At 59.8% G+C, this 18380-nt stretch overlaps 1 protein-coding gene across 12 annotated transcripts in view; it reads left to right on the forward strand.

Annotated features, from left to right (window-relative positions):
- Kif17 (kinesin family member 17) overlaps window positions 1-18380 on the forward strand; it is a 42178-nt gene that overhangs the window by 5237 nt on the left and 18561 nt on the right. For 11 of the 12 annotated variants that reach the window (XM_047526315.1, XM_047526331.1, XM_047526323.1 and 8 more), the window contains exons 2-10: window positions 874-1020; window positions 1745-1846; window positions 5833-6022; window positions 8171-8623; window positions 11007-11113; window positions 13852-13999; window positions 15591-16096; window positions 16935-17015; window positions 17783-17991. In XM_047526315.1, coding sequence (XP_047382271.1) covers window positions 874-1020; window positions 1745-1846; window positions 5833-6022; window positions 8171-8623; window positions 11007-11113; window positions 13852-13999; window positions 15591-16096; window positions 16935-17015; window positions 17783-17991 — 1943 coding nt within the window. The remainder of the gene's footprint in view (window positions 1-873; window positions 1021-1744; window positions 1847-5832; window positions 6023-8170; window positions 8624-11006; window positions 11114-13851; window positions 14000-15590; window positions 16097-16934; window positions 17016-17782; window positions 17992-18380) is intronic. The other variant, XM_047526350.1, reaches the window with a different exon arrangement.

Raw genomic sequence — 18380 nt, forward strand, 5'->3', positions numbered from 1 at the left:
CAAGAACCCACACTGTGGTCATGGTTTCCTTGGGCAAGGGAGGAGAGCGCCTTCATTCACTCTACCCTGTAAAAGTGGGACCTGGGAATGGCAGCTTCCTGCCTCTTGTCCCAGCAGCCCTGGAGGTGCTCACTGAGCTCTGATGTGGTCCACGCACAGATCCTTCAGTGGAACCAGGTGTAGGTGCCCTGCAGGCCATTGAGCCCTGGGAGCTGTTCTTGGGGCCCTCCTTCTGACACAGGCTCCTCTCCCACCACCATGGTAAGTTCTGGAATTTGTGAGCTCATGAGCTCAGTGAAGGCAGAGACAGTCATTGTTGACCGCTCTTCCCCAGCTAGAGCACGGTGCCTGGCACAGAGGAGACAGCCAGTACATCGATCGCGTGAATGGCTGTGCAGTGAGTGAAGAAGGACTTAGAAACCCGACCCAACCTTCTTCCCAGCCTCATCTCCAGCTGCCCATCCCCGGCTCCAGTATCCTGTGTCTTTGCTCCAGCTGTCCCCTCAGCCTGGAGTGCCTTCTGTCACTTGTCAAAATCTAAGCTACCTTTAAGCTCCCCCACCCAGTTTGACCTCACTTTGCTGCCCGGAAGCCTTGCCTGGTTCTCCCCATGGCCTGTTTCACTCCTTGGCCCTCTCTCTCTCCTGGCCCGTACCTCTGTGGCCTGGCGTCAGCCATGTTCTTGCCCCCGTGGAACCGTCTCCTACCCACCTAGACCATGAACTACCACAGAGTTGTGCCTTGGGCATCTCCACTGCTCACTCAGGGCCTTGGTGGTGGGATGCCCAGGGATTTTGCCTGGGTCTGTGGGTTTGTGACCACCCACCTGGGCCTAGTCATCTGAGTGCCTGGTTTTGGTTTCCTCCCACGCAGGGAGTCACCGAGGGCTACAATGGCACCATCTTTGCCTATGGCCAGACGGGCAGCGGGAAGTCCTTCACCATGCAGGGCCTGCCAGACCCACCGTCCCAGAGAGGCATCATCCCCAGGGCCTTTGAGCATGTGTTTGAGAGTGTTCAGGTATGGGCCTCTCAGAGGGAGGGGGCAGGGCTAGTGCCCCAGGTGGCCCCCAGGGTGTTTCTGACCTGCGCCATGGACTTTGGGATGCAGTCAGAGCCCAGCCTGGACTTGGCACAGGTTGGTGGTGGCAGACGTTGGTTTCTTAAAACCCGGTGGAAGGAAAACTTAATCTGAGAAAATTCTGCCAGTCCCATGTTTTTCTCCTGCCGTTTTTGGATCTTAGCTCTCACTAACATTTCACGTGGCTGTGGAGATGAGGCACCGAGGCAGAGGTGGTTGTAGGAATTATGGCTCCCTTTAGATTAAGCAGTTGCCACGGACCAAGAAAACCCCCTCGTGGAATGATCTCATTGGACCCTGGTCTGACCATCACTCATTGTGGTGGCCGCCAGGGACACCAAGGGCCTGGGTGCTGGCTAGAGATCAACCCAGAACCAGTGCTTGCTCCAGACCTTACCTGTGACCTCGGTTTCTCTGCCTGAGTAGTGGGCAGCCCTCTTTTCTTCCCTACAAGGCTTGTCGACAGTGTTTTGCAGCGTGGCGAGGCCTGAGGGTACTTTCTAGATGGGGGGTTTCCCAGGAGGACAGGCAGAGCTGGGTTGGCACGGGGACTCGTGTCATGCAAACCTGCATCGCCATCCTCCTGTGATGTGCTGGCTGTGGAGGCCCAGGCCTGGCAGCAGGCGGGTTTGGCCTCAGCTGTCTCTGTGTCTACCCACCGCAGTGTGCAGAGAACACCAAGTTTCTGGTCCGGGCCTCTTACCTGGAGATCTACAATGAAGATGTCCGTGACCTGCTGGGGGCTGACACCAAGCAGAGGCTGGAGGTGGGTACAGACCCAGCGCGGGCTGGCAGGGCTCCCTTAGAAATGCAGGGAGCGCAGTGGGGACTCTCAGACCTCGGAAGAGTCCATGCTGCTTCCCCCACCGCATGAGGGTGATCATCCTGGGCAATGCCATGTCTCTGTGTTGAATCAGGTGGAGTGTTTGTTGTTGTTGTTTTGTGGTGCTGGGCATTGAACCCAGGCCTTGTGCATGTGAGGCAAGCACTCTACCAACTGAGCTATAGCTCCAGCCCCAGACGGAGTTTTGTGATAGATTTTTACCTGAAAAAGGGGTTCTACTTGTAAAAAATAATTATGAAAATCTCTAAGGGCCCTTCATGCTAAAAGAGAAAGTAGGGTCCCATTTAATACCTGTGGCACCTGCTGGGTAGAGGGTCTCATCTCCAGTTTACCACTGTGGAGGGAGGGTTAGAAAGGGTCATGAATGCAGGGTGCAGTGGCTCACGCCTGTCACCCCAGGGACTCTGGAGGAGTGGGCACTGAGGCAGGAGGCAAGTTCAAGGCCAGCCTTGGCAACTTAGCAAGGCCCTGACTCAAAAAACAAATATTTGTGGGGTGTAGTTCAGTGGTCGAGTGCGCCTGGGCTCAATACCCAGTACTACCAGGAAAGGAAGAATAAAAGAGAAAAAGGGAGATTAACTTGTCTCAGGTAAACACTGCAGCAAGAGGCCGACCCTAGACTGTCTGATCCAAGGTCCTGGGTCTCAAACATGCCATTTTGCTGCTGATGGGCTCAGGTTCTGAGGCTTTGTTCCCTTTGAAAGGGGACTCAGAACGGGCCTGGGAAGGATCACTGAGTGGTGAAGAGGGCAGTGGGGGCGAGCCGCCTGGCCTGCTAGGTGCTCAGCATGAGCCATTTCCTCGATAAGGACTGAGAAAGAGCGGTGAATGTGATGGGGTGCCCAGTGGAGCCCCCCAGGGGCAGTGTCAGGACAGAGCCGCGGCTTGCAGCCGAGAAGGCAAGGGTTGGCAGGTCAGTGACGCCTGTGCGCATTTCATAAATTGTCCCCGGTCTCCTAAAAGACGAGACCCAGGATGAACGAATGTCATTTCACAGCAGTGGGGAGCAGAGTTAGATGTTCCGGGGTTCCATCCAGATAGGCAGAACCAGGCTGGCTCTTTAGGGAGCCGGGGTCAAGACACCTGCAGGACAGGGCGGCCAGTGAGTGACCAGGCTGGACTGTTCTGGGCATCGTGACCTTCCCCCTGGTGAGAGGCACTGCTACATCTCCTGTCAGAGGCTCTGTGTGTGCCGGGTGGGTCTGGCCTGGTCCTAGGAGGAGAGGCCAGTGGGGGATGTGACCCAGGTGTGCAGCCAGAACACCGGTGGGCCATCTTCCTACCCCTCTAGCTCTGCTGCTTCTGTCTGACCAACCCCCTCACGGGCCAGTAAGAAGCCAGCGGTTTCAGTTCAAGGAGGGAGGGACAGTCATCCGTTGATTCATTCATTCGTCAGAGGCCCACTGGGAAGGCCTGCAGGTGCCAGGTGCGGGCTGCTTGCTGCAGCGGGGTGAGCCCGTCTCGCCTCCCAGTCTCCATCCAGCCCAGGAGCCCAGCCCCTCCTGCTGGCTCACCCCCATGTGGCAGTGCGCGCCCTCTCCGGGCAGGAGCCTCGGCCGCCCACCCGGAGTCCTTGTGCCCTCTTCTCTTCTGGCACAGCTGAGTCAGAGCTCAGCCTCCAGACAGGGAAGCAGGGCGAGGCGGGCAGGCGTGTTGCTCCCGCTGGCAGCTCCCAGTTACCTAGGAGGTGTGCCTGCTGCCGCCGGGACCAGGCCTCCCAGGCTGCCAGGGGCAGATGAACCCGCCCCCCCTGGGGTGCCAGGCCTCTAACAGAAGCCTCCTGCAGCCTCGGGGGGAACTGTCCTCACCCGTTAGAATGGATGAGGAGACTCAGGCCTAATGCACCTACATATGACCTGCCAAGGGCGCCCCTTGGAAGAGTGGAGCTGGGTTTGAACTCAGCTCAAGCACAAGCCCTTAGCCTGTGCGCAACACAAGACCTGATCAGTTTTATGAGTGGAGGTCATTAGATCAGCAAAGGCCAGCAGGACGTTTGGGGAAGCCGTCAGGCCCCCTCCCCTGAGCCCCCGCAAACACCATCATGGAACCCAGCCCAGTGGTGTGCGGTGGAGCTGCCGTCTCCCTGCCCGTGTGCAGGCAGAGCCTACGGGCCTGCCCCCTCCCCACGGACCTGGGACTGGACCCTGGTCTCCTCCCTTTCTCTCCATTCCTGTCTCATCCCAGCTGGTTCATCCCAGCTGGTTGCCATGGTGACTTTGCTCTGAGCAATTCCTAAAAAGGGGGCCAGCAGCTGGTGGCTGCCACTCAGTGCCCCCCGCAGGGCAGGGTGTTGGGGATGGGCAGGGGCAGGAGGAGTGGGGAGGACCCCCGGGGGCAAGACAAGGTGAGGGGCGAGACTTCCTGGGCCTCACACAGTGGAAGCCCCCTTCCATGAAGGGTTGTCCCTGGGTTGCTCAGGCCCAATACAGCGTCCTTGTCCTCTTATGTCCTGCATCCATTGAGCCCTGCTAAGTACCTGCAGCGTTTGTTTTAGACCTGTTCCCTCCTTGGTCCTCAGAACAGTGGCAGAAGTAGGATTCATCATGGCCACCTCAGACAAGGGACTTGGGCCAGAGAGGCAAATGGATTTCCCACCCAGCAATTGATTGACCAGGCTTTCTGTCGGAGTTTGGCTAAATAAGGAACTGGCTAGGTTCTTCCTGAAGCCAGGCGACTGGCCTCTCCTTGGACTCACTGTGAACCACGTGGGGCTCTGGATTCTGGAGGTGCGGCAGGATCCAGACAGGCCTCCAATACTGCCACAGCACCCCTGGCTCCTGTCCAGCCATTCTGTTTGCAGGGACTCCTGCTTCTGGCCTTTGTGCTTCTTCTTGCCACCACCTCCTAGGTCAGGGTCAGCCCTTTGTCACTTCGTGCTCTTTTACCCTGTCTCTAGAGGCTTCCATCACCTGTGATACCACTAATAGCTGTGTGGCCTTCAACAAGTTGCTTAACCTCTCTGTGCCTCGGTTGCTTATCTGTTGCATGGAGCGTAGCCCTTCAGGCTGGGTCTGGCTGCTTTTGCACTTCACACCTGAGCAGACAGGGTCAGCCTGTGCTTCCCCATACACACAGCAGGGGCCACAGCCCACCAGGGACCCTTGAAGCTGCCCAGAGCAATGCATCTGAGCCTCAGTGTCTCCAAGCAGCAGGGCCATTTGGCTGGCAAACGCCTGTTGTCCTAATTCATTCTGCTCTTGCCAGAGTGGTTTTGTTTCCTCTCACACTTGAAAAATATTGCATTTCACAGCTCTGTGTCAGCACAAAACAACTCGCTGCCTGCAGACTAGCAGACAGCTCTCAGTGTGCTACCTGGTCCCTGCTACTGCAGTGAGGCCAGGCCCGTTTGATCCTTGCAAGTTCTGGGCTGCAAATGACCTTCACCTGCCACCTTCAAGGGCCTGGGGCCATCCCCATTGCCCTGGAAGGACTGCAGAGAGGCAACAGGAGCCTCATGGACAGGATGGAGACAGACAGAGCTCTCGGGTGACTACAGAATCAGCCCCCAGGAGCTGAAGCTCCCAATCTGAAAACCACCTTCTCGGTCGCAGTGACAGCCCAGGCCTCAGCTGCTTTTCATGGGCACTTCCCCCACACTGGGCACGACGCCGAGCACTGTGCCTTACTTTACTGGATCTTTACCATGTTCCCTGTGGCATAAGTATCTCATACCCATTTCACAGATGTGGAAACAGGTTCAGGTTAGGTCACTGGCCCAAGGCCTCACAACGAGGAAGGCAGGGCAGGTTCGCTGCCTGACTCCACCTGTGGTGAGCCCCTTGCCTGTCACAGGGCGCTGCAGGAGAGCCAGGTGGTGTGGATTGGCCCTTCTCTCAGGTCCCTTGGGGCTCTCTGTTCCCACTCGCGAAGGCAGGAGGCCCTGGCCTCACCTGTTCCTCCTGCTACAGCTGAAGGAGCACCCGGAGAAGGGCGTGTACGTGAAGGGGCTGTCGCTGCACACGGTGCACAGCGTGGCCCAGTGCGAGCGCATCATGGAGACGGGCTGGAAGAACCGCTCAGTGGGCTACACCCTGATGAACAAGGACTCCTCCCGCTCCCACTCCATCTTCACCATCAGCATCGAGATCTACGCCGTGGGTACGTGGTGGGCCGCGGGGAGGGTGGGCGCGGCCACAGAGCCACGTTCCTGCTCCTGCCCCTCCTGCCAGCCACGGCACCTCCCTCAGGAGCCGCCAGGGGAAACTGGGAGGAGAGGCCACGAGGACAAGGCTTCCTGCCGGGCCGCTGCTTCCTGGATAAGCAAGACCCTGGGCTGCCTCAGCCCCCTGAGTGCCGGCAGGTTCTTCTTCTTCTTTTAGTGGTGCTGGGATCGAACCCCTGCTCCCTCCCCAGCCCTTTCTATTTTTTATTTTGAGACAGCCTCTCAAATTTGCAGAGGCTGGCCTCAAACTTGCACTCCTCCTGCCTCGGGCATGCACCACGGCACCCAGCTCGGTTCTTTTCTCTCTGAAATGTTTAGACGTGGCTGAAATCTTCTGCTCGGTGTGGTTCTTTCTTGGCGGCCACGTCCCAGCTGCCACTGAGCATTTGCCTGCCTGTATCACCACGTCTTCGTGGTGGCGCGTGGTGGCCAGAGGACAGTCCGTTGCTCGTGCCCTCTTTTAACCCACCCTCAACAGGGGCAGAAGTCGTTCTGGTTTTTCAGTGCTGTGAATAATTCTGGGATGAGCGTCTTTGTGCCCAAAGCCTTTTCTGCCTGGGAGCCATTTCCTCCCGTTAGACTCCCTGGACTAGACTTTGGAAACCAAGGGAACAAACAGGTTCCAGGCTCCTGGTGCATTTGGTACATTCTGCAAAGAGCTTTCCGAACGAGTGGTACTGAGTCCCCCTTTTTTTTGTGTGTGTGTGTATGTGTGATGCTGGGGACTGAACCCAGGGGTGCTCTACACCCTCAGCCCTGGTTCTACTCCGTTTTGAGACAGAGTCTCACTAAGTTGTCCAGGCTGACCTCGAGCGTGCCGTCCTCCGGCCTCAGCCTCCTGTGTGGCTGGGACCGTAGATGCGCACCCCCAGCTCATCCCCTCCTTTTTTTTCCTTTTAAACCTGAAGAACCAAGCCCCTTGCGTGTCCACCCTATTGGGTACCAGCCAGACTGTTATTGCTGTGCCCGTGGACATGACTCAGGACCAGTCTGACAAAAGCCAGTGGGAAATAGGGAGGAAGCACCTGGCCCCATCTACTGCCCCCCACGTTCCGAGTGTGGGCCCGGTGCACAGATAAGTCAGAAACAAACCATTTTGACCGCCCGTTCTCTTGGAGAGTTTGTGGTGTCTCGTGACCGTGACCAAGAACCATCAGTAGCAATAAGCAGCAAGCTGGCATTGCCAGGGCTCTGGCCATGAGCCAGGGGCACCGGGGTTCTGCACGCGTGCGCCCTGAGGGACCCCACCCGGGTCAGGAGAGTTCAGCCCCTTGCACAGGGGAAGGGCCGAGGCTTCCAGTCAAGGGCGAAGTTATTTCCGGAGTTTCATAGCCACCAAGGGATAGGATCAGGATGTGACCCTCCAGGTCTGTCTTCAAAACCAAGCCCGGTGCTTCCAGCCAATGCCTGGCTCTCCTGTCACCCTTGACATCCAGGGTCTGCTCTGCTGGCACCGCCCAGCCCTGCAGAACCGGAGGAGTAAACCCCTGAAGCCGGTCCAGGGTAGACCCTGCAAGAATGTGCTACCAGTCTACTCCAGTAGGAAGCCATTGCTAGTCTCACTTCATGGATGTGAGAAATTGAGACTCAGAGAGGTACATGGTCTGCTGATGTCACACAGCAAGGAGGAGGCAGGACTTCACTGGGAAGCAGGTCTAAGGGTTTCCAAAGCTGTTTTTTTGTGTGAAAGAACACAACTCCCTGGTGATCCAGTCACATCTTCCCATCCTTTGCCTTTGACCTCACAGGAAGTCTGTAGGAACTGATGCAGTGGCCACAAGGAATCCTGTTGTCCTCAGAGAACAGTCTGTCCCTTCCAGACTGTTTCCTGGAGACAGACAGCCCTCGGTTCTGATCTTGGCCCCACCTTTTGGCAGCTGTGTGACTGTGGGCAAGTTACATGCCCTTTCTGAGTCTCAGTTTCCTTATCTGTAAGATGGGCACAATGGTCGCACCTCCTTTGTGTGGCTCCTGTTTGACTGAGATGAGGCCTTCAGGGGCTGGTCGGCCCTCGGGGCCTGGTGGCAAGCTGTCGTCATCGCCACGGGCTCACCAGGGTTCCCGCTCCTGCCTGGTGTCTGCAGATGAGCGGGGCAAGGACCACCTCCGCGCTGGCAAGCTGAACCTGGTGGACCTGGCGGGCAGCGAGCGGCAGTCCAAGACAGGGGCCACCGGGGAGCGACTCAAGGAGGCCACCAAGATCAACCTGTCACTGTCCGCCCTGGGCAATGTCATCTCGGCCCTGGTGGACGGGCGCTGCAAGCACATCCCCTACCGCGACTCCAAGCTGACCCGGCTGCTGCAGGACTCGCTGGGCGGCAACACCAAGACGCTGATGGTGGCCTGCCTGTCCCCCGCGGACAACAATTACGACGAGACCCTCAGCACACTGCGCTACGCCAACCGAGCCAAGAACATCAAGAACAAGCCGCGCATCAACGAGGACCCCAAGGACGCCCTCCTGCGGGAGTACCAGGAGGAGATCAAGCGGCTGAAGGCCATCCTGGCGCAGCAGATGAGCCCCAGCAGCCTGTCAGGTGGGCCGGAGGGGCGCGGGAGGGGCATCCTGGGGGCTTCCCACCCAAGAGCTGGGCGCAGTGACCCAGCTCCGCTTCCACTGGGACACGGCCTTGAACACTCGGGGCAAGCCAGGGACGTGGCCTCTGCTGCCCAGGAAGAGACCAGTCTGCCTGACCTGTCCATCAGCCACAGGCTCTGGCCGCCCACTCCCTGCCTCTGGGCTCATCTGTCACCTGTCTGCCCACCGTCTCTGGCAGCGTCGTGAGCGCAGCAGCTGAGTGACTCACTTCCCCACGTCCCACCCTGCTCCTAATTAGGCACCTTGTGGTTGCGGCTTTCACGCCCAGGCACGCTGTCATCTGGCAGGTGGAATCCTGCCAGGACGGGGCCTGCGTGTGTGGACCGGAGGACTCTGGGATTGCCTTGATCTCAGTCTCCCGGGAAGCAGCACAAGAGCGCCTGGGCTCGTCAGCTGTGGCCGCCATCCCGCCCACCTTCCTCTGCCATCCATGCGCAGCACCCTCCCTCCGCCCACTCACCCGCCCATCACCCGTCCACCCAGTTACCCCTCCTCTCCCCTTTCATCGCCTCCCGCCTCCCCACCCTTCCGCTATCTGCCCCGCCTGCGCACCTTCTCTCCACGCCCCCGTCCTCTGATCCCTCCACGCAGCCACCCATTCCCACGCCAGCCCCCGGCCGCCGTCCACAGACCCACTCTCCACCTTTCCTCCCACTCAGCTGCCCATCCACCCAGCCTTCCTTGAGCATCACCTCTGTGCGGGGCCCCGTGTGGGGTGCTGGGGATACAGCGATGACCCAGACCAGGGACTCATGGGGCACCTGGTCTCCTGGGCTGAGGGCACTCCGGAGACCCTCACACGAGCAAGACAGACTCTAGGGCAGAAAGGAGCCCAGGGCCAGGTCTGTCTGGGGGTGGCACGTGGCCAGTCAGAGAAGGCTTCACAGAGGAGGCGGTGGCTGAGCCCAGTCCCGGAGGGTGAGAGTGGCCAACGTGTGCCACGTCACGCGGAAGGCCAAGGGCACTGGGGCGGCCACGGACACTGCTGCAGGCTGTCTGTGGGGAGGCGGGGGGATGGTCAGGCAGAGGTTGGCCCTGAACCCCGCGAGGAGGGACTCGACTTCAGCAATCTGCCCTTCTCCCCTAACCCTGCTCCCCAGCCTGACCCTGCGCCCCCTCAAGATCAGTTAGTGGAAGGCAGAGACAGGTATGGCGAGAGGCGCCCGAGGGGAGCCGGGGAGCCTCTGCCAGTGGGTCCCCAAGCCCAGCCGCTAACATGGGACTGCCTCCCAGTGGCAGCCTGCAGCCTTCCAGGGTAGGGGCTGCTTCTGGGTTAGGAGCCTGGCGCCAGCAGACAGCAGTGAAGGGCGACCCTGGGGATAGAGCAGAGAGGGCGCCATCAGCCGCCGGCTCACTCCTGCCAGGGACGTGGCTTAGCCCCCAGCCTCCATCTCCTCCTCTGTAGAGTGGCGGCGGCAGCAACACTGGCTTGTTTTTGGCAGGGGTGGTGGGAGTCGCCTGAGAGCCCTTAGGGACACACAGAGAGCGGCCGCCCAGGCCTGGGAGTTGAGCCTCCAGCCGGGCTGTGGGCCTCCAGGCCCCGCCAGCCTCCGCAGCACAACGCTCGCCCTCACCGGGGCCTCTCAGCCTGGCTCCTGGCATGTTTCTCTTTCCCTTTTAGCAAAATGTGAACCGTGATCTGCGTTTGCTGGTTCCGGCTCTCCCTTCCACTCCATAGTGTCCTTCCTTCAGGGAGCGTCCTTGTCCTCTCCCTCCATGCTCAGCCCTCAGCTCCTCTGGCGTTTCTTTGGGGGATTCCACAACCTGGCAGCGGGTGGCTTAGGCCCGACTGGTGGGAGCACTTCTGCCTGGCTTGGGCACTGGGGCCATCCTCGTTGTGAGTTGGGGTCTGGCCTCGCTCCCTCCGGCCTTCGCTCTCCCCGCCACCCTGGGCTGCCCCGGCCTTGAGCTCACCCTCACGGCTGCCTGGGAAGCCCTTCCCCGGCTCTGCCTGCCTCGCCTTTCTTCCTCACACCTCCGCTTTCATCTCCCTCCTCTAGGAGGATGCAGAGCGCAGCCTTCCTCCTGGCCCCTGCTTCCTACCTGCTCCCCAACTCGAGTTGCTTTGTCCACAACTCCTCGAAACAGGCGACACCTTTGGCTTGTTGCTGTTTTTGCCTTTGTGCCCCCGCGGAAAGCTCAGCGTGGCTGTGGAGTTTTGTGCTGCGCCCCCAGTGTCTGGCTGCTCCGTGTAGATTTGTTGGATGGCCGACAACATGTTACAGAGATGCGTCTTTTCCAGATGGCCGCGTCAACGGCTTCTGCTGAGTCCTGCACACGGCCGCCCCGCTCACGGCTCCTCACCCGTGTTTCTCTCCTAGCCCTGCTGTCCAGCCAGGCGCCCCCAAAGCCTGTCCAGGAGGACAAGCCATTGCCCGCCCCTGTGATCCAACATGACTCGGAGGCTGAGAAGCAGCTAATTCGGGAGGTGAGGCCTGGTTATGGGGGGAGCAGGCAGCAGGCCCCTCAGGAAAGGGAGGCCTGCTGCTGCCTTAGGCCACAGAGGCCCAGCTCCCGCAGGACAGCACCCCACCGCACCTTCCCGTGGGGCTGGGACCACAGTCTTCCCCTTGTACCCGAGAAAGCTGGGACTCAAAGAGTTGGCACGCCTTGCCCAAGGTCACAGCTAGGAAGAGTCTGAGCCAGAATTTGAACCCGGGTTCCTGGCTCCTGCCTGCAGCCCAGGACCTGTGAGGGGATGGCAGAGGGTATGAGGGAGGGAATGGCCTGGTCAAAGGGAAGGGGCCAGGGGCAGGAGTCCCTTTTAGCAACTGCCAGCCAGCTGGGGGTCACCTGCCTGGTAGCCCATTTGACCAGTGTGCAGTACAGTGTTGGCCTCCGAGAAAAAGCTGCTGTCTGGGGACACCTGGGTCTCCCGGCCTCACTGGGAACCAGGAGGGCACGTGATACCAGTTTCCAGTTACAGAACTGATTGGCGGAGGGAGGGCTGAGCCTCCCAGCTTAGGCTAGGTCCCTGCTCCCTGCTGAGCCTGTGGTGGAGTTTGACATTTGACTGTTCCTTTAAGGAAGTGGCTTTTTCTGACAGCGAACCTACTGCCAGGCAGGGCCAACTCCACAGAGGTTGTGTCCTGGCTGTTTCTGCACCTGGGCCCCTGCCACTCAACTATGACCTCAGCTGGGGTCAGCCCTCAGGCCCCTGGACTGCCTGTGCCAGCTGCGGGGCCTGGTGCCCAGCCTGTGGGGACTTGGTAAGGCCTGGGGCCTGTCTTGTGGGCTGGAGGTCCTGGCGCCCGGCTGCTCAGCTGGTGTTTCCTCCTGCTGGTCGGGGGCAGGTCTGGTGTCAGGTCTGTCTGGAGCCCTAGCCTGCCTCCTGGGGAGGGGGCCTTTGGGGATGGTGGAGCACAAGCCCACAGAAGTGTGAGAAGTCAGGGTCCAGGGAGGGCGTGGAATCCCAGCAACTGGTGGGCTTTGGTCAGATCCAGGGGGGACCGTGGGGGTGTCTTGGACAGGAGCTGGGATGGCCTCTTCCCCAAGGCAGCCTGGTTGGGCAGGCACCACTGCCCCCTAGTGGTCACAGGGGTAAGGACACTTCCTGGCAAACCACTGTGAGCTGAGATGGGAGATAGGAAGCTCCCTGTGGTCCCTGGGGATGGGCGTGCCTCCCTGGCGCCCTCAGCCAGTATCCACTAGAGTGCTGTGCTGGCCCTGCTGATGCCCAGACTCCCTCGCTAACCTTGGAGTTCCTGCTTTGAGCCTCGCTTGGAGGGGTTGAGGATGCTCAGGCAAGAGAGCCCTCTGTGTGGTGGAGGGGCTCCGAGGTGTGACTAGGCGACTGTCTCCAGCCCATACCATGAGATTCCCAACTAGAAGATTCTCAGGCACCGTCAGCCTTTCATTCCACAAGTCCAGTCCTGCAGGCGCTGTGGCCTTGGTCTGGTTGCTTGAGCTCTCTGGGCTGTTTGCCCGTGGTGACTCGTCAGTCCTGCAGCTCTCTCTCGTGCTTGCTGCTGGACCTGAGTGTGCTGACTCGGGTAGCCTGCCAGGCCGGAGCTGGGGGCTGCCTTGCTCTCAGGCCCCGTTCAGTCTTCTCCAAGCACGCGCTGAGCGCCGTGGCTGGAGGGGCTCGGGGGCCCAGGGAGGTTGTGCTTCAGACATCCAAAGGGGGGAGCCATCTGGTTCAGAGCGTGGCAGGCAGTTGCTCTGCCCAGAGGTCCTGACTGCCACAGAGGGAGCTCGGCAGCCTGGGGGGACAGGTGGGTGCAGAGCCCGTGACTCCGGTGTGCGCTCAGCGTTCTGAAGACAGACGAGGAGGGTGAGGACCAGGGCAGGTGCTCAGCCACTTAGAGGCCCCCACGATTCAGGGCCCCACGTTTAGCAGCGGCGGGGGAGGCGCCGCTGCGTGTTTCCAGGCAGGCTCTGCACTTACCGGGGTCAGGCCTCAGGAATGAGGGATGCTGGGCTGGGGTTCTCCAGGAGTGGAGGAGGGAGGTGGCCTGCGGGTCCCAGGCTCTCAGAGCTGCCCGGTAGGTGGCAGATCCTCCCCAGGCCTCAGTGACTGTGTGTATTCCCTGAAGCACTAGTGCACCTGAGGCCGTGCTGAGGAGTGTCGGGGGGCAGTGCACATCCGGGGGAGCTAAGAAGACGGAGGTGGCAAAGTGGCAGAGTCTTCCAGGAGGGTGCTGGGGATGCAATCTGATGCTGAGGCCTGGGGAGGACCTTGCAAGGAGCAAGGAGAAAGGCCCCGAGGCTGGGGTGGCAAGTTACTGGTCACCCCCAGTGTGGCAAAAATGAAGAGTGATTGGGCTGGGGTGTGGCTCGGCGGTACAGCACCCCTGGGTTCAGTCCCCAGTACAGGGGCTAAAAGTCTCTTACCAGCTCTATGTCTTAGAAACGTTTTCTATTCTGTGACTTTCTTGTTAGTAAGTCAAGGTTGAAAGGTTAAAAAGAGAGCCCATTTCCGGGCTGGGGTGCAGCTGGGTGCTGGAGCTCTGCCAAGCACGTGAGGTGCCCTGGGTTCCATCCCGGCACCTCAGGAGGGGGAAGGCACAGGCACGTTCAGAGGCGCTCGCCAGCCAGCTGCACGGGGGCCTTAATGTTCTTCTTTTGATCACTTGTATTTCCTGTGTCATCTGAGTAACCACAAGGGCTACTGAGAGCCAGGGGTGAACGGTGGTGACCTGCTGCCCCGCCCCCATGTGCCCCCAGGAGTACGAGGAGCGCCTGGCCCGGCTGAAGGCTGACTACGAGGCCGAGCAGGAGTCCCGGGCCCGGCTGGAGGAGGACATCACTGCCATGCGCAACTCCTATGACATGAAGCTGTCCACGCTGGAGGAGAACCTGCGGAAGGAGACAGGTGGGCGCGGCCCCTCCGCCCTTCCTCCCCCTTTAGAACCGACATCCACGGCTGCGCTCCTCGCGGGCAGGTTCGGTTCCGTTTAACCTCGCGCTAGTCCAACAGGGTGGGTCCCACAATTACCCTCATTTTGTAGATGAGGAAACCGTGACAGAAGGGAAGTAACCTGTCTCACCTGGTAAAGTGGAGCCAGGACTTGAACCCAGGCCGTCTGACCCCAGAGCCAGCATCCTCACAGTGAAGTCGGGTCCTGGTGGCTTGGCCACAGGCTCAGGGCTGACTTAGAGGTGTGCGATATCACCCTTGTTTGGGAATGGAGTCCTGCCCCAAGTTCTGTGGATTCTGTGTCTCCTCTCACTTTTGAGCCTATTGCCAAAGCAGCCACATCCCCAAGGATCTGGTCATTGGCAACAACGCCAGCTTGCGTGGAAGTGTCTGTCTGCGTTTTGATGTCCTAGGGTACTCCCTCACGGCTTGTCATTTAAACGCCCAGGCTGCCAGGTGGCCAGGACTGGCGAGTGCTGACCCAGGACTGCGAAAGCTAGTCTCCTGCGAGACCCAGCTCTGGGCCTTTCCTGTGCACCAGTACCGTGTGGGTGCTGTCGCCCCCTCCTCAGACCTACCCCGACCCAGTAAGCCCCCCGAATCCTCACAGGCTGGGAACCCCAGGCTCAGGGTCAGGCCCCTCAGCCAGGGAGAGCACGTCATGTTTCAGCAAGACAATCAGGGTCAGAGGTGGTGCTACTCACCTGTGATCCCAGCCACTCAGAGGCTGAGGCAGGAGGATCACAAGTTTGAGGCCAACCTCAGCAATTTAGCGAGACCCTGACTCAAAATGAAATGAAAAGGGCTGGAGGTGTGGCTGCATGGCAGGGTGCTTGCTCTTCATGTCTAAGGTCCTGAAAGTCCATTCTTAGTACTTAGGTTCCCCTCTTAGGGAACCTAGAATATAAGCAGTAGATAAATGGGTGGGATGTTACGGTGCCGTCTGAATCCCGAGTCGGGTTGTTTGAGCTCTGTCCATGCTCAGAGGGAGACACAGAAAAAGGGGGAAGGGGCGGCTTCTAGCATTTTCTGCCCTTCACAGTGTTCCTTCCAGTTTGAATATTGGGCCTCCGAGGATCCTTATTGGCTTCCATAGCTCATACGTGTCCAGTGCTCATTTATCTTCCGTGGACCAGCACCTGGAGCTGTGCACTCGACGGGGGCACCTTGGGGTGCTGGGTGTGAACTCTGCGGCTCGGGAGCTCAGCCTCGGGGGAGAGGGGGACGCGTGGGGCAACCTGCGAAGTGGAGGAGCAGCCCCAAGACAGGGCGGGCAGTCCAAGAACAGAGAGGGCAGTCCAAGAACAGAGAGGGCATGGTGCTGGTCAGCAAAGCTTTCTGGAGGAGGAGGAAGGAGGCCGGGTTTGAATCATGACGGAGAGAGGATGTGGGGCAGGGCTGGACTGGCTGGAACTGGACTCCGGGGGCTGGGGAGGCTCTGAACCTTCAGCTGACCTCCTGGAAACAGGGGCATGGGGCCACCTTCCAGGGAGCGAACCCTGCTCCTCACACTGTGGAAAGCTGCAGGAAGCTCTCCTTTTTGCAGAGGCTGTCCTGAAAGCGGAAGTCCTCTACAAGGCCGAGGTCATGTCCAGGGCCGAGTTTGCCAGCACGTCTGAGTACGCCGCAGCCTTCCAGTACGAGACGGCTGCAAGGCCCGTGGTCTTCTCCATGCCGGACGGTGACCAGGTCTCCAGGGTGAGGCCCTCCGAGTCCCAGGTTTCTTGCAGGTCGGAGTCCTCCCTGCTCGACTCGTCCACGCCCGAGGCCTTCGCAGGCACCGAGGAGTTCTCCCCCGGGGAGTTCTCTGTGCCCGAGGAGGAGCCCAGGGACAAGTACCTCCTGGAGGAGTACCTTGGCCCGGGGACGGCGGGGCCCCCGCTGGAGGACGAGAGGTCTGTCCAGGAGGAGGAGCTGTCCCTGCTGCCGCTGCAGTTGTTACCAAGCCTGCAGGACCCGTTCGCCGAGGTGGAGCTCAAGCTGGCCAGACTGTCCTCCACCGTGGCCAGGATAGACATACCCCAGCCAGGCGCACCCCAGGTCCCTGAGCAGGTAACCGATGTCATGCATGAGGCCCAAAAAATTCAGCAGGCAGAGCTGGCTGACTCTGCTGCTCTGGCAGCGCCTCCACCGTGGCTCCAGCGTTGGTGGCTGGCTAGGGGCACTGGGGTCTGGAGGGAGCCCTGTCTCAGGCTCCGTAAGCCAGTAGGAAGGTTGGAATGGAGATGCAGGTTATCCCAGGTGGATGCCTGTTCTGGTGGGGAGGGTGCTGGCCAGGGACCTTGCTGAGGTGGGCCTGAGAGAGCTGGGTGGCCTGGTCCACCCTCGTGTGCTCTCAGGCTCAGGGTAGCAAGCTGGGAGGGGGAAGGTGGACCCCTGGGGCCCAGGCCCTGCTCTCCCCTTCCTGCCTCTCTGTCAAGGTCCTCTCCCCTCTCAACCCTCTTTTTATGTTTTGAAAAAATGTTCTTCTTAGTTCCTGCTGTGTCCTCTGCTTCCCCGTGTCCTCTGCTTCCCCGTGTCCTCTGCTTCCCCGTGTCCTCTGCTTCCCTTTCTTGAGAGAGAGAGAGCCCAGGGGAATGAACTCAGGCCCCAATCCCAGCCCCACCACTCCCTCAGTGGTGTGACCTTGGACATTCGCCTCTCTGGACCTCAGATTCCTCCTCTAGGACGTGGGGTGCTGGTGTGTGTGTGGCGTGAGATAACGGAGGGCACGTGCCCGTCTCCCCTGCTCTCCCCTTGGCCCCTCAGGGCCCTTCCCACAGCAGGCAGGCAGAGGTGGCCGCGGGAGGGTGAGCAGCTCTGAGGAGCGCAGCAGAGGTCAGGGACGCTGGGGAGTAGAGGGTGATTCTGGCCCAAACCACCCTCTTCCGCTGCCCCTCTCTCCCTGGAGTGCCCCTCCCTGACAGAACTGCCAGAGCCCAGTGACACCAGTTCAGAAGCAGAGTTGGCCAGCGACCTTCCGCTCAGGACCGTGAGTACCTCCCTGGCCCTCTGTTCGACTTTCTGTGAAGCTCAGGCGTGTCTTCGCCCTCCCTGGGCCCTGGTCTCCTCCACGAGACGGGGACAACCGTTCCGCCCTCCCGAGGCCAAGCAGTATCCAAATCAGAGAGAGCACCACACTATTTTTGGTCGATGCGAATGAGACTTTCAAACTTCCTTAGCTTCTTTGTGTGCACTGGGTCTGGGCTGGTGGCCCTGAGGCACTGAGGCATTCCACAGGAAGCTGTGAAGTTTCTGGTCAGGAAAGGGACGTGTCCAGTTTCTATTTTTTAGAAATTGCCCTGATTACCATTTAGAGACTAAATGGGGCAGGGGAGAGAGATAGCTGGGAGACTGTTTTGGGGATGCCGATGGAAACAGTGTCAGTAAAAATTCATTTTGGTGCAATTTTCTTATAACTGGGTACAGGTTGAGTATCCCTGATCAGAAATGCTTAGGACCAGAAGTGTTTCAGGTTTTGCAGTTTTTTGGATTTGGGGGTGTTTCCATGAACTTTAACAGTTGGGCATCCCTTATTTGAAAACCAAAACCTACAGTGTTCTGCTATCTGAACCTTTGAGCGCTGTGAAGCTAAAACATTTTAGATTTCGCAGCATTTGGGGGTTTGATTTTGGATTAGGGATGCTCTGAGCCGGAGGGGATCTGCCAGGCCCCGCAGGTGCGATGTCCCCTTTGGGAGCCTGCCACCTTACCTCTAGGGCAGCCTTCCCACCCCATCTTGGTTTTTCCCGTGCTCAGGAGGTGGACCTCGTCCCGGAAGTCGCTGAGGAGGTGGAATCCACAGCAGAGACTGGCTCGTGGATGGAGGCTGAGGCCGAGCTGGCCCAGGGGACCCAACCTCAGCCCCTTCTGTCTGTGGGGAGCTTGAGGAAGGACGTGGGTGTGGAGGTGGCCATGCTGACGGAGGAGCTGCTGCCCGTTGTGGACCAGCAGAAGGTGCTGGCCCGGTGAGCACTGTCGCGTGGGCGGGGCCCCATGGAGGGTGGGAGGAGTGGTGGCTGGTCTGGGATGGGTGGGGGGTGCCCGAGAGCTCTATCCCTGTCCCCACTGAGCCTGCTCCCCACTCTTCTCCAGCGGGCTGAGGCGCCAAGGTGTGGGGGTGCCGCAGCCAGTTGGGCAGACAGGCCTCCACTCTGAGCTACGTGGGCCGCCACCAGGTTCTGATCAGGCACCTGCTGGGCAGCAGCTGTGGGGGGGGGAGTGAAGGGGCTGTGGCTGACCCGGCCTCCCCAGAGCTTGTCCTTTGGGCCCCAGGAATCCCACAGCAAGGCAGGCTCTCCCCGGGTCCAGCTGAGCCCCCGTTCCTCTGGTTGGCCTCCAGTGCTCTCTCTGATGT

The sequence above is a fragment of the Sciurus carolinensis genome, chromosome 1, assembly GCF_902686445.1.
Source record: "Sciurus carolinensis chromosome 1, mSciCar1.2, whole genome shotgun sequence".
Classification (NCBI taxonomy): domain Eukaryota; kingdom Metazoa; phylum Chordata; class Mammalia; order Rodentia; family Sciuridae; genus Sciurus; species Sciurus carolinensis.